We start from the raw sequence: 15,835 nt of genomic DNA on the forward strand, positions 1-15,835 counted from the left end.
TAGTCGTAGATAGAAATTCGAGATACAGCAAACGGAATGATTTAGGAGGAAAATAGCTTCGAAAAAAAACAGAGCGTTTTAATCTTTTAGTGACAACAGTGAGATTCCTCTTGAAGATGATTTTGTTCGTCTAATTTGAGCGGAAGAAACCGAAACTCAATTGCATAGGAATTTCTAGGGCTTTTGCTTTAATTGTAATAGACGTAGATAATGATGAGTACGAACAATATGATAGGTATCTTCTATGGGGTTTCTTGCCGAATATTCTCCATGGGAACAACTGTATGGTCCCGTGCAACTAGTGTCGTGAAACTTTATAGGAAATCGCTAAGGTTCATTTGAGACCATCTTATATTGAATTCGAGTACTAGTAAGACCACTCGAAAAGTGCTGTGGTAACATACCTGGAGCCCGTGTAGGCTTACCTGAAGTAGCTTGTATTCCAACTAAGGACTGAGGAGGCCGAGACGGCGGCTCACGATCATGGAAGGTATAAGGTGTCATCTGATAATGACGGTGACAGTGACGAATTTCAGTTAATGTTCTTTGACCTGTACTTATATGACACGACTTCAGAAATGATCATGATGTTCGACTGACATGACTTCAGAAAGTGATGATTGGTGGCTAACTTAACGTAACTAGCTTAACTGAACTGGCTCGCAGGGCCGATATTCCATGACATGTGACAAGTGTGACAAATCTTGGGGACTGCCCTGACACGTGACTGGTGTGACTGATTTTAGAAAATGGCTCTCTGGGTCAATGTTCTGCGACTTATGACAAACCGAATCATGTTAAGAACTGGCCTTAATGGGTCGTAGGTTCTGGTGACTAACCAACTATTTTGTGTAGGCTATGTGAGATTTTATGAAAAAAAAAAAGAAAAGAAAAAGGGGAAAAAAAGGTCACAAAAAAAAGTAAGCTAAAAAAAGAGAAAAAGATGAGAGAAAAAGGTAATTAAAAAAAATGGTTTAACGGTCTCCGGTTGTAATACCGATGAGAATGGTTTAACGGTCTCCGGTTGTAATACCGATGAGAATGGTTTAACGGTCTCCGGTTGTAATACCGATGAGAATGGTTTAACAGTCTCTGGTTGTAAAAAAGGGCTTGCCGGAGCAGCACATTTAAGTCTGTTGTGATTGACCTCGCAACGTAAAGATTTGACTGACTGATTTGACTTGATTTGATGTGACTGAGTATGTCAGGATGATCGAGCAGTTTGCTGTCTTGTTTTCAGAAGACGCTCGAGGACGAGCGTATGTCAGCATGGCCGTGACGGCGCCACCGTCGATGTGTCAACCGTCGATCTGTCAACGGTGGACCTTATATAAAGCGGCGCGCGCGCACGACTCGGGTCATTCGTTCGCCGACCGTTGCCGAGTGCACACCTCCCACAAATTAGTGATAAATAATTGTAGTGACTAATACTGTGTTAATTGGAATAAACCAAGTGATTGTGTGAGAACCCCTTTGTTTTATTTAACGATGTCGGATCCTGACGCCGACATATATGTATGTATAATAAGTCTATGTACGTTTATATATTTTTGATTTGTCTTATATACATATTTAGTGCACCTGCCAATAAATTTCTCCTCCACCTAAAGGTTGACTGGTAGAGAACGCCTAAGGCGTTAAGTCCGCCTTTGTACATTGTTTTTTTTGTAAAATGTGTGCAAAAAGTATAATAAATAAAATAAATAAAAAATAAATAAATAAACGAATGTTTCAGGTCAAACTACTCCTAAAACTTTCGACCCTGATCTAAAGCTAAACTAACAAAAACAGAAAGTATTAACAGTTGAGCTAATCAAATTAGTAGGCAATGGATCTATCCGTCACGGAGTTACGAGGGGAAAGTCGACGACAGTAAAACAGCAACAGCCTTTAAGCCTATAAAAACCTTGAAGATATAAGATTGTATCAGGGATGGCAAAGAATGTAGTGGATTTATTTCCACACCTATTTATCAAGGAATGTGTTGACCGTATTAAAAAAAAGTGTCCGAAAGTAACAACGGTGTTTGTTTTTTATCTCTACCCTGACGTTCTAAAAGTCCTAGTGAAGATCGAGATGCAAAATTGGCACAAATTGTAACACCCAAATTTTTATTAAATTAAACTGTTTATTCTAATACTTTCCATTATAATCCCTAGCTGAATAAGTTTAGTGTTTGCCCCTTTATTTTCAAAATATCCCAAAAATATGTACTGAAAGTTATTTTGCCAACCTTACATCGAAACGTTTTGAGACAATCTGATGAGATTCAAAGGTATATCGGGTTTATGTGAATGTGTATTGCAGCGCAGTAAACTGGTTTTTATTCGGTGCAGTATCAACGTAATGATTTTTATATTGTTTGAGTAATTCGCAACAAGTGAATGTTCAGCTGTTTTTTTACTTTACGTTTTAGGAGAAAACAATAAATTGTACATAAGTGTGTAACCTGTATGTTATTCGATTCTTTATTCAATCGTATTTTGAGAATGTAACTATAAATAAAAATAGTATCATGTATCTGCCTACCAAGTAGCAGGGCCCAGTTGTAAAGAACTCTGTTACTGTTACAGCCTTTTTATCGTCCCACTGCTGGGCACAGGCCTCCTCTCACACGGATAATTATTAAGCATTAATCACCACGCTTGCTCAATGTGGGTTGGTGATTTTAGACTATATAGTCCAGGTTTTCTCAAGATGTTTTCCTTCACCTTTTTATCAGCCATTGGTGTCCAAGATATACTTAGAAAGTACATACAAACTTAGAAAAGTCGCATTGGTACTTGCCTTTTTTTTTTAAGGACGTCAAAAATCATCAAATGACCCCTCACGCTGTGGGTTAGCAGCGGTGAGGGAGTGTCAGACTCTTACTGACTAAAAACTGTCGTGTTCCGTCATAGGCCTTTTATGTACCAGGGCCGCGGTATCTCTTTCGAACAACCCGCAGATTGGTACTTGCCTGACCTGGAATCGAACCGACGCCCTCATACTCGAGAGGTTGGTTCTTTACCCACTAGGCCACCACGACTTACAGGTAAAGAACTCTAAGAGTAAGAAAATATTTTTGTGTTTTTATATATTGCTTAAAGTTTGGGTCACAATTATCAAGCTATGACATCATAGGAAGGTGACACATTCTACAATTCAGATGATCCATAAAACTCTTTAACAAACCAGCTTCTACACAGAACTTACACCAATAATGTTCTATCAAATCCAATATAATTATTATTGCTGTATTTGGCTGGAAACTGCATTCCTTATCTTGTCTTGGCACCGTTTGGGGTTAAGTTCGGCTCCAAAATAGGACATACATTTTAGCCGCTCCCATTAAAGCGGTTACTTGGAAATCGAAAATGGATCTTGTTTCATTTATATCTTGCATCTGGTTTTAGTTTGGTTTCTGATGACAGGAGTGAAGGATTGGAGATTGTATGTGATATGTTAGAAGGATTTAGAATCCTTTGTGTACAAGGTAAAAGAGTTATGAATAAGAAAATTTACCATAGCAGGTTAATAATGTTGTAAAATTCAAAAACGGCTGAACCTCGGCTAAAATAGAACGTCGAGAAGACTCTGAATAGAGGTGTAGTGCAGAACTCCACGGGACCAACTTTTGAGAACCATGCAACTAGTGTAACGTTTCATAAGAACCTGAAAATACATAACCTAAACAATTACTGAAAAATAATGTCAGTACTTTTTGCATTTGTTAAAAAAAAAAACCTAAACATGTTTGACTTTGTACCAGGCAGAATAAAGGCTACTCTATACCTGGACTGGTGGTGTTTTTTTAGCCTATTAACGGTATAAACATAATCAAAGTCACTTCAAGAAAATCACTACCGATTCAAAGATTAACAAACTCATTGACAATAACACAGGTTCTAAACAACAATCCCAAACAAACCACATACATACATACACAGATTGTAATATGCGCTTCAAAGCCTGAACAAAAAGATACGCCGCCAATCTCTCTTTTGTTTTCCTTCAATATTGATTGCTATTCTCATAACCGTGTATTATGATGATGAGTTCATGAACTTTGAGCAGGTTATATTAGGAACTGTTCTGGTGTTAGCAATAATGCCTTCCAGGAATTTTGTCCGTGATTTGAAAGCGTTTTCAGGTGATTTAGTACTTGTAGTAGATGTTGATAAATAGTTCGTTATGATTAAAAAGTATGAGTAATAAATTAATATGAATGGGGCTGGCAACTGTCAAAGTGGCGCTATCGTCGTTCTGTCCCATAACAAAGCGATTTCCTATGAAAAGTTCAATTAATTATAGAAAATTATAAAAATGACACGTTGCTGTGTTCCAAATTGTTCTGAAACCGCTACCCACCAATTCCCTAAGGATGAGAAACTAAAAAGAAAGTGGCTAAAAGCAATCCGTCGTGTGAATTTCGTACCTAAAAGTGGTTCTAGGTTATGTCGAAAACATTTTAAAGAAAGCGACTATGTAATGATTAGTAAATACACAGGTAAACATCACTAAAAGTTATAATTTTGTCCTTAGGATTTAAGATGATTAAATATTATAGTAGAGATTTTATTTACAGGGGTAGAACATCAGCATAAACATTTGAAAAAGTCTGCTGTACCTTCTCTTTTTCCATGGAATGTAAAACCTGTTTCCAAACAATCAGAGGACAGAGAAGAACGATTGAAAGTTCGCAATTGTAAGAAAAGCCTTTTCCAAGAAGCAGCTTCTTCGCAAAACAGGGATATTGAACCATTTCAGGATGTACTGTGTTCTGAACAGGATGAAAATATTGGTCAATATGTGGATATTTTAACTGAAGGTTCCGCACATCAAAATGCTTGTAATGTTACTGATACAACAAAAATAATGAAAAATGAAGCAACGCAAACATCAAGCATTATGAAAATCTTCTCTACTGATTTATTGGTGACTGATAATGATTCAGTAAATTTTTATACGGGCCTGGAAACTTACCAAAAGTTTTCATTAGTATTATCTACATTAATGCCTATGGCTAATGATATAAAATATAGATGGAGCAGAGTTATATGTTTGTCCATAGAAGAACAATTTTTAATGTTGCTTATTAAATTAAGACGAAATAAGCCTGATTTTGAGCTAGGAAAAATGTTTGGTGTAAGCAAAACAGAGGTTTCAAATGTGATTATTACCTGGATTAATTTTGTTAATGACCTTTGGAGTCTCATTAATATCTGGCCATCTCGTGAGCTAGTCAACTTTTATATGCCTAATTCTTTTAAAACTAATTATCCTTCTACAAGAATAATTATAGATGGAACAGAAATTCCCATACAAAAACCTAGCCAACCTGATGCTCAAAAAGCTTCTTTCAGTCAATATAAACACAAAAATACTTTGAAATTCTTAGTCGGGTCATCACCTGGTGGGTTATTTACTTATTGTTCAGGAGCATATGCTGGATCTACAAGTGACCGCCAAATTGTGGAACGCAGCAGTCTTTTCGAGAAGTGTGAACCAGGAGACAGCATTATGGCAGACCGTGGTTTCAATGTTCAAGATTTATTTGCTAGTAAAGGTGTAGGAATAAATATTCCTACATTTTTAAAAGGAAAATCCCAAATTCCTGGAGTATTATTAAAACAAGACCAGAAACTAGCCAGTCAACGGGTTCATATAGAAAGACTTATTGGTTTATCTAAAACATATAAAATACTAACGAGTGAACTTAACCAGTATTATATTCCTTTAGCCTCGAAGATATTTTTCATTTGCATGATGTTATGTAATTTCAGGGAAGGAATAGTAAATAAAAACATAAATTAATGATTGGTTCATTATTTATTAAAATCTTCATAATTATAATATAAATACTTATTTAAAAGTTCACCCTTATAATAATTTTCAAAAAAATTATCTAATTTCAATAACATTTCTTTTATAAATTGTTCATCTCTGTAAACATATACCACTTTTAAATCAATATAGGTGTATATCACCAGGTTACAATATTTTCTATTAGTGCAGTACAACTGCCCCTGAATTTGGTAATAATATGGAGAATTTTTCTTTAAATTCAAAATACCATCAATTTCATATAAATAAGGCACACTTGTAGAGGTTATATTTTGAGATCTGCTTGCATATGGGCATTTTATTTCTATCGTAGTCTCTGAACCCAACAATGCATCTGGTGAAGCTGCAAGATGAGGCCGTTCTTTGCTGATGAAAAGCCCACAAGGCTCTGCTATGAGGTCATACATTTGACAATATTTGTCTAATGCAATTTTTTCATTTATAATGCCATGGCTTGTTGCTCTGCTGAAGAATGTTTTCTTCTTTTGTTGCAGTTGTTTTGCGTAGACCTTCATTGTTGTCTCTCTTAAATGACATATTGTATGGAACGTGCTAGCCGTTATATGTTTCTGCCTTTGGTTATGCCATTCATCACTGTTGCTTTGAAAACGTGTTTCCTCTTCAATTTTTTTTATTTGATCCTCAGTTATTTCTGACACCAGCAAATTTTTCAAGATTTTTGATTTTTTATCTTCTAGAGTATAATTGTGATCTGTCTCTAAGCTATAGGGATTGGCAGGTTCATACATTTGTTTGAGAGGCATAGAGCTATTAGGGAAATTTAAAACCAAACTTCGAACCCTACTATCATAGTTGATTTTGTTTATTTTATTGACAGGATAGGGCTCAAATATTACTGGCAAATTTCTTCTACGTGTCAATTTTTCGGCACGGATAGGTGTTCCTGAATATCGAGATGTTGGTACATGAAATTGCTGCAACTTCTGAGTGCAGGTTTCAAATAATAAAATTTGTTTTGCATGTACCATATGTTCTATGCCAAATAAAAGAACAGCAACATGTTTACATGAAGCATTACTTCCGCTACCTGCTGGACACTCACAGTGTGCTTCCATGATGTTCCCATATTCATCGAATTTAATATCTACACTATAATGCAGTTTCTTCATACTTTTTCTGCAAATCCCTTTGATATATGTTTCATTTGATGAGGTGTGGGATCGTGCTGTAACTAAGTGTCGAGATTCATACAGTTGAGCCACTTTATCCATTTTTTTGCTAGTGCTGCAAGAAAAATATGAGAAAATCAATTAAATGAGCTAGTATCATTGGTAATACAATTTGAAATATTATTTATATAGGTATTTTGTTTAAATACCGGCTGGGTTTCAACTAAATACCCAGGAAAAAACGTATTAGGTAATAAAAATATTTTTCACAAGATGTTATTGTTAGAGTATTGTACTTAACAGAAACTTACTATGATAAATAATGTCTTATTTGTGTTTTATTTAATGGAGGTAATTTTGTGTGACTATTTATGTCACGGTAGCACTCATTAGAAGGTAATTTCATCGCTGGATCGTCTGTTTCAACATTTTCCCGATTTCCGAAGTTGAAATTCTGGTCGTAAATCTCCAATCTGTAGAAAAACAAAGATATTATTTAAAAATGTTGTTGCAAATTCGTAAGTGTATTTTAGATATCTAATGGAACTATATAAATGAGTATACAATGTACTTCGATTTTGTGTTGCAGTTGACACAAAGTCTATCTTCCATCAGAATAATACGCAAAACCAACGTAAAACACCAATATAGGGCTACAAACAGCATTTTGATTGCCATACCTTTCGATTAGGTCTGCTTTTTTTCCACGTAAAGAAGCACCTCGTTCCTTCAATTCCTTTTTCAGTTGAGGAACTGTCCATGTAGAATACATTGTTATTAATCAATTTAAACTTGTTTTAACACTTAACACTCACGGATGGTAGTATAATATCGCCTGAAACGCAACCGAATCAAAATGACACACAACCTCAAACAACTTGACAGGGACAGAATTATGGTGGCGACATCTACATGAGCTTTCCGTTGCCAGCCCCATTGCGAAATGTAGAGGAAGTATGTGCCCAGTGGGATGTTAATGACTGTATTATATTCATTGTAAGAATTCACAATAATGTATTACAAAGGTATGTTCCAAAAATCACAATAGTAACACACTTAAAAATTCAAAATATGCCAACCCCCCCGTTCCTCTCCCATATTTCCCAAAATGTATTCCACCAGTCAAAAACACACAATTTCCAATTTCAAGCTTGTACCAACAAAATAATGCTACAAATTCAAGATTTCTGCTTTGAATTATCGCCATTCGTTTCCTCTCTCAAAAAACCAACCGTACGTGTTACGGCTGCACCTGCCACGTGGCCATATTCCGCTTTTCCGTACCCAGTGAAACGGTAAACCGCAGTATATACATGAACACAACTCACAACTACACTCCACAATTTTATCTCGAACCTCACACTCACATACAAAACGCTTGTCTATACGAAATTCAAGCAAGAATTGAATGGAACTCTTCGTTTGGGCTCGAACGTCTCTGTGTACATGTAAATTGAGACTGTGTGCGTGCATTACAGCAGGGAATGTATCGAGAGTATTGTCTACAGTCTCAGCTGTTGCCATACACGGACAAACAACGGTGTACGTACAATATCAGATATGCAATGATAGATGTCTGGCAACTTGTTTGTGCAATACTGCTAAATGCTGGATACAGTTGCTTGCTGTTGGAATTTTAGCTCACGTGCCTTCAAACCTTGGATGGAATGGTTTACTGAAAGTTGGTTTCGCGTTTGATTGCCAAAATGTGAATTGTGGGAACCGTGGTAAGAAGTTTATCGGCTACGTAAAACAAAAAAGTAAATTAAATGAAACAACAGCAAACTGGTCAAAATTAAAAACGTGAAAGTTTCAGTATAAATAGATACTCTTGTTTACTTGGGCTGATAAAATTAAAGTACTTCATTGCGAGGAATTCATTAATATTTTGTAATACTTGCGACATTTTAATTTAATTCAAGTCATTAATGAAGACTGTAGGTAGATTATTACTTTTGGGAACTCAAGCATTCATAAACATTTAAACTGATTGAAACGTTTAAATATTAAAACCTTCCCGCTCCTTTTAAATTATCTCTAAGTACATAATTGGCAAATCAGACTGAATCCAAAATCCAAATTAAGCTTAATAACCCGACACCCCTTGGTAAAGTAGTTGTCCGACTTTCTTGCTTCTAGCTGTCCGTAACAACAGCTAAAGAAGTTTGATAACTGCCGGGATCTCTAAATTTAACGTGTCTTTCAAAACACGAAGCTCATAAGCACCTAATTGAATACTAATGCAATTAATAATGAGCCACTCTAATTACACATATCATATACTACAATTCTATTCCTCTCATCTCCAAGGGCGAATTCCCCGTAAATAAAAATCATGTCGCCTAGTTTGAAATGAAAGAAATCGCTTCACAAATCCGGCTCGTGATTGGGGTTGTTGTCTACAATGCGTCCGGGGACGAACCGGACGCCGGACACGGCAGGCGGACGTGATCGATGATGGCGTGCTAGGTTTGTGTGGGACAAGTTATGGGCTTATGGGTTTTTATATACGGGCGACATACTTTTTTTAATTCCTCCCCATCTTTGTTCTTTCTGGACGCCTTTGTGTACCAGGATCGCGGTAAAGGTACGTTTTGAATGCTAGCTGCTGACTGCTACTGTCGACCGCACATGCCACGACTGCATGAAAACAATTGATATCTAAGGGCGGGTACACGTACTGCTACCGCTTTAATGCAGTTACATATGCGGTCGGTAGCATTCAAAACGCACCTTAACCGTTTCATAATAATCCTGCAACAAACGCCTTAAGTGGCAACGCACTTTCCAGTACCTGCAATAGTGAAGAAGAAAATATAGCCGAAAAGACAGTTCTTTCTGCGATGTCGTCAGTGATCAATAAATAAAATAGTGCAAGTTAATATTATATAGATCGACATTGATCTATGTTTTTAATGGGATAGTCTAAACATCATTTCTTAAAAGATATTTATAATAAAAAAAAAACGGTACTCGCCTTCCGTTTATAGCTCGTGCTTCCATCCTCACGTACTAAGTAAGGAATATGAAATAAAGCATTACATTATACTGTAACGCTCTGTCAGCCATCTGTCATACGAAAAGCCTTGTAACGGGCTCAACTTAGGTTACATTTTATAAATTGTGAGCTCCGACCTAGATTTCTTGGCCATACACAGGAGTGACGATGCAATTTGCTCAAACCGCAAATTCGAAATTGAATTCTAGAATTTTATTTGTTTGATTTTTTTAAAGTGATTAGAAAAGATACGGATAAATTGGTTGTCGAATTTGGTGCAAGCTTAGGCAGACTTCTGGAATTCACGGCTACCTACTTTCCTTCTCTGTTCGTTAATGGTATTCAGAGATAACCAAGGTTTTAGCTTCAGTGAGTTTGCAGAATATAATACTTTGCTTAGAAAACTGTTCATTTTAACTGTTTCTTTAATATAATATCTGCTTTTAAACTTGGTACTTACCTTAACTTGGTCTCCCAAAACTTTCAAACGTAGCTGCTTTCTATTACTTGCCGAAGAGTTAGTTTTTTGTTTGTTTGAACACCAGGAAATACTAGATTGATTTCAAAAATCTTTCAGTATAAGACAATATATGTAGTCCTCTTATCGAGGAGAGCTAAAGGCTGCACATAAAGTATTTATCAAGGCGCATGGGTGAAACCGCTAGCTAGTATTATAAACTTGTATTTTACAAAATAATCTATCCTCCCAAGTAACGTTTGAACACAAAGTCTCTTAGATATGTTGGCAACACTTTGTCAAAGCAACAGTACAGTAATGTCTAACGCTGTAACGACTGTGCGCATATAACCAGATACGTTTACGTATTCCAGTCTATTGTAGCATTGTCAACATTGTGCTCTGAGCTACTAATGCCGGGGACAGATTACGTTTTTGGTTACGCTCAAATTTTGATATTAAAATAGATTTGCAATTTAGGAAAAAATATATATTAAAAAGTTGCATTTCTTTGCCTTTCATTTCAACATCTTTAGCAGTCGTTAAGGGTAGGCAGGACCAGTCTTCCAATCTGTTATCAGGTATTGGGTTGAAGCGGTCAGACAGGCGGGTGGGGGTATAACATTGCTACTAAGCTGCATCTGGTGAGACTGGAAGCCGATTCCAATTTTTTTGGGTAAAACAGAATATAGTTATAACTATGACGTAAGCAGAACAAATCTTGGTCCATTTATGTATGTAGACCAAGATGATATATTTAGATAAGAAATAAATCTTACGACGTTTTCTTGGCTCCTGCTGTGAAAGTGTTTTACATTTTACCTACTTTTAGTTGTATATATTTTACTTAGTTTTATGAATATTTTTGTAGTTATACAGTTGAGCAAGTGTTGGCATAGATGACGTTTGCTGATCTTTTTTTATGACGCGGATGAAGATGAACTGAATGAAAGCTCGCAACTAAATTCGGACCGCAAGAACACACATATGGCCCATACCCCTCTAACATCCTTGTCACCCGCTTAAATACATAAAAAAAGTCTCTGCACAGCGACTCGTATTATTTTCCATGGCATAAAATATTTGGCTTGATGTATCGGGTTTCTTCTGTACGCTATAATAATATGCTACTAGCTCAAAAAGCCTTGTAAATGCTTCAACAAAGTGCCGTCTGAATCCACCAGAACTTCACTACAATAGAACTAAACTTTGAATCACTTAGCGATTTCCCATTAACTTGCTAGTTCAGAGTTATTTCATGACGTCATAATTATTGCCCGCATTCAGCCAATTATGTGCGACAATACTGCCTGTAAGGTATGCAGTATTTATGATAGCACAAGGAATATTGCACTCTATTTTGTTATACGTAAGGGTGATTTTTGTATGAGATGGGGATCCAATAGCAATATATTATGAACGAAATATTAGTGTTGAATTAAGGAAACAGCGTGTGAATTAGTTTTGTAATTGTGTGGCTTTGGCCTAACGGTTTGCACGTGTCTGCCATAATTAATGGATATGAGTGTTATACACTCTTCGTTTCCTGATTTGTTCCACATTTGTTGTCAGAAAGAAAGAAATGCGTTTAATTGTGTGATTGGAGACGCATACATATACACAATAAATAATATCCAAGTTAAAGTTCCACTGTAGGGAACAGGCCTCTTCTCATACAGAGAAAGGAATGAGCGTTAATCACTACGCTTGCTGAAGGTGGACTGGTGATTTTAGACTTTGAAGTCCAAAAAACACTTGAAAAGTATAACTTCGAAAAGTTTGATACTTGTATGACTTGGCAAGCCACAGGATCAAGGAAAGAAGCACTATGGTATCTATAAAATTTCATCAGATCATATGCTGAGCTATGCCTACTAAGCTATATTGAGCATTAAATACAGTTTTATCTCCAGTAGACTACCTACGAAATAAAGTATTTCTGGATGACCTTTAAAAAGAGATGATTAAGTGTACAACTATGTGTAGGTAGGTATTCTTGTTATTTGCTATGATAACTTAGTCACAGTTTGCTCAACCCTTATGTACAGTCAGCGTTAGAAGACGGTAGAGAAGTATTATAGGAAGTAAGTAAAGTGTTGCACTTTAGAGTCCAGATAATAACATTAAATATTTTTTTTTTCTTTATCGATTATAATTGCATCATTACAATCATATTTGTACGCTGTTTAATAACGGCAAAACATGATGATTCTTATTTATTATACCTCTAACACCTTGTATACTCATGTTTTACAAATAAAATATCTTTTATCTTTTTATCTAAAATATGATGACGTCATTAGATTTTGATTCAATATAGGTACCATAACTCTGCTTACTTATAGCTTAGTGGCTCTAAAGAATAATGTTAAAAAATATTTCAGAAATTGTACAAATTTCCAAATTGAGATCCTCTTTTTTGGAAAGTTAGTTAAGTAACGAATATTTATTAAAAAAAATAAAATATGTACACCAAAATATTATCTACATATTTTCCTCTGCTATCCATACATAGGGTTATTGAATAGGGTCATTGTATGAAGATATTTCCGAGTAATGAAAGGACGCTTCGCGATGTCGGATTTTCGGCAAGTATAACATAATTGTTAATAACCTTTACTATGAAATTACTTGGGATAATATAAACAGGTACGAAAATAGCCACGCAAAGTTTGGATCAAACGTTTAAACCTTGCATATGTGAAAAACTAAACTAAGTAGGTATAGGCATTTTTTTCATGGCTGAAACATTAAATAGGCTGGCTAAACATTAAATAAAATAAATAAATAAATAAAAATTGAGTAACAATTTTTCTTAACAAAAACGTTTGAGCTTATTACTAAATACTATACTATTGACATACATATACATTGAATCTTCGAATTGAATTCAAAGTCTCAGTTTTCTCAGCGAAAGTTATACCCAAAATAGGCCTTATTTTTTTCTGCAACCAAACATACAACAAAACCCCTGCAACTTTTTCTCAAAACTCCCGTACCATAAAGCAAAATATGTCATTACAGCCAAAAGCGCTTCATTGGTTCGCTGTAAAAAGGCTGGAGCCCCAACAATCGCACACAGTATTAACCTCGTACGTAATAGCGAGCATTAAGCGCTGCAGCGCTTTACTTAATTACATCTGTGTTTACGAGTTGAGTGCAGTTGAATCACATGCAAAATGCCGCGTATTATCCGGGAGCTAGTGAATGCAGTTGCTGTGTTATTAGAATTTCTATTCATTACACAATCTATTTGTCTTCTTTCAGGTGGTTTGTATTTTATAAAAATCATAGCGTAAGAAGGGTATAGTTCTGTTGTAGTAGTGATTGAAACCTCTTTGTAGTCAACTAACTTTGATTCGGAAGACATTTGATTGCGTTTGAAGTGAGATCTTTGCTTGAGTTGGACCATAGGCATTGGTAATATTAAAGTACTATCAGTAGTAGCCATTACGAAACAAATTAATGTAAAGATCGTGCTACAACAACAACAGAAACAACTTCTAACAGCAGTGGAGCTACCTGGATGTAGCCAAATGCTCGTATTTGTGTTCCGAGATTAGCTGCGCGACTGCATTCACAGTACAAAATTTACAGTATTGCCTATTATATTTTTTACGAATTTTCAATATTAATAATCCTTGTTTTTTTCGTATTTAATTAGTTTATAAAAAAACTCTCAACTCTTACAGCAACGGCTCAAAATACCGATTAATCAACTATCACAAATCGATTCTCACGACAGTCTCTTTACCATACGACGTGGTAATGCTTGCAACCTATTGTGTACACTAGATTGATGCCCTTTTATAAGTTCAGTTTGTTTTATAACGAATTTTGCATACGTGTATAGTGTCTACCTACATACAAAAAAAAACTCAAACAAACATTTTCCCACCACGGTCTCTTCGCCTACCGCCTCCAGCGATCGAGTGCACATGATCACGGCGCTCAGTCAGCCGGCGCGAGTACTTGCCACGCAGATGAGATAAAGACGAGATGTTTACTTACATAGCACTTTTTAAAGAAAGCCTTTGGGGCCCTAGTTAGGCTTCTATGTGTGTGTGTTTGTGTGGGTGGGATGTGTTGTGTCGGGATTATTTTTCTTAGTGAAGGAGGATGGTTTGTTGCTATTTTGATTGTCATTTGTTTGATAACTAAATGCATGTAGTCAGGACATACATTATGTTAATAGGCAAATTGATTGATGGCATGGCATTTTCATCTTCATACCTTAACTTACAGAATAAAAGGGCCCATCATTATGAGTATAATTTTAATTTCAGTATGTTACAGAGAGATGGACACAATAAACAGCGATATGATACAATAGATTTCCTTTCTGCTTTTGTTGGCCCGGAACCTTAAAAATCATGTCAAATCCAGATGTGACATTATTCCGGTCTAGATAATCAAACTTATAGGGTACTAATGTTTGCTTGTAAAGCTTGTTCAGGTAAATTACTGTCGATACTTATTTGACCACACCATTTATCGACCACGATATTAATATGTAATTGTAGTTTGTCCATTATTTGTTACCTATAATTTTATTTACAATCTGGCCACACCATTATAGACGTTAGTAACAATTACCTCAGTATGTTATAGTACTGTGTGTGAAATGTTGGGGTTCCTAAAGGGGTTGCTTAAAGGAGACAACCACACTAATTGAGAACTATTTAATGACTACAAGACATATAAGATAGACGGTATAATGCAACTCAGCACTACATAAGAGAGTTAACACACTTAATACTATAAAGGACCGTACTCACTATAATTATTACATTTCACCTCCCACGGAAAGTGAAAAAAAAAAGTAAAATGATAATTTGCTTTTTTTTAAAAAAAAAAACATTAATTAGCATTATTGAAAATTTAAAAATTTAAACTTATTTGAAATAAAATCTTAACCTACTTATATATTCTATTACAGTATATCCTATATTCTTATCATTAAACATTGATAACATTGCAATGTTATCTCAATTTAAAACTTACTCATTAACTTACTAACATTAATTATTCTTACTCATAATTTACTCACATATCTAATTTTATCTTAACCACATTCATTGACAAAAGGGCCTAGTCCTATTTTTATGTACTAAATCTATTTTATTATTCTTAAGTATTTTAACATTACAACCTAAATCTTCCACAACAGTGTAGGGACCTTCAAATATTGCATCTAATTTACTACGTGTTTCATTTTTTAATAAAACTAAATCATCTTTCTTATATGTAGTTGAATTAACAGATTTATCATATATTTCCTTACGTCTATGTTTATTTAGCAACAAATTATTCTTGGCATCGGCATGAGCTAACTGTAACCTATATTTTAATTGTAATGGGTAGCTATCCATGTTGTACAAAGGATCTACTGAATCGGAAATGCTATCTGGTATTCGACAAAGT

At 35.3% G+C, this 15,835-nt stretch overlaps 2 protein-coding genes across 2 annotated transcripts; one reads left to right on the forward strand and one right to left on the reverse strand.

Annotated features, from left to right (window-relative positions):
* The first annotated feature begins 4,211 nt into the window (after nucleotides 1-4,211).
* Nucleotides 4,212-5,797, forward strand: LOC124642368. Its single transcript, XM_047180765.1, has 2 exons — nucleotides 4,212-4,489; nucleotides 4,568-5,797. The coding sequence occupies exons 1-2, from the start codon at nucleotides 4,306-4,308 to the stop codon at nucleotides 5,794-5,796; spliced, it is 1,413 nt and encodes a 470-aa protein (XP_047036721.1). The 5' UTR covers nucleotides 4,212-4,305; the 3' UTR covers nucleotide 5,797.
* Nucleotides 5,798-5,803: 6 nt separating this feature from the next.
* On the reverse strand, nucleotides 5,804-7,889 carry LOC124642367. Its single transcript, XM_047180764.1, has 3 exons — nucleotides 7,637-7,889; nucleotides 7,268-7,429; nucleotides 5,804-7,071 (listed from the first exon to the last, which is right to left on the reverse strand). Exons 1-3 carry the CDS (start codon nucleotides 7,726-7,728, stop codon nucleotides 5,808-5,810), a joined length of 1,518 nt encoding a protein of 505 aa, XP_047036720.1. The 5' UTR covers nucleotides 7,729-7,889; the 3' UTR covers nucleotides 5,804-5,807.
* Between the last annotated feature and the right edge of the window lie 7,946 nt (nucleotides 7,890-15,835).

Source organism: Helicoverpa zea, chromosome 24 (genome assembly GCF_022581195.2).
Source record: "Helicoverpa zea isolate HzStark_Cry1AcR chromosome 24, ilHelZeax1.1, whole genome shotgun sequence".
NCBI classification, from domain to species: Eukaryota; Metazoa; Arthropoda; class Insecta; order Lepidoptera; family Noctuidae; genus Helicoverpa; species Helicoverpa zea.

Bases quoted from the DNA above. Each gene is read 5' to 3' on its own strand.
- LOC124642368 (XM_047180765.1), top strand. From the start codon at position 4,306: ATGACACGTTGCTGTGTTCCAAATTGTTCTGAAACCGCTACCCACCAA. The intron at 4,490-4,567 runs GTAAACATCACT...TTTTATTTACAG, and splicing joins AATGATTAGTAAATACACAG to GGGTAGAACATCAGCATAAA.
- LOC124642367 (XM_047180764.1), bottom strand. From the start codon at position 7,728: ATGTATTCTACATGGACAGTTCCTCAACTGAAAAAGGAATTGAAGGAA. The intron at 7,430-7,636 runs GTATGGCAATCA...GTTTTTCTACAG, and splicing joins AAAGCAGACCTAATCGAAAG to ATTGGAGATTTACGACCAGA. The intron at 7,072-7,267 runs GTAAGTTTCTGT...TTTTTCTTGCAG, and splicing joins ATAAGACATTATTTATCATA to CACTAGCAAAAAAATGGATA.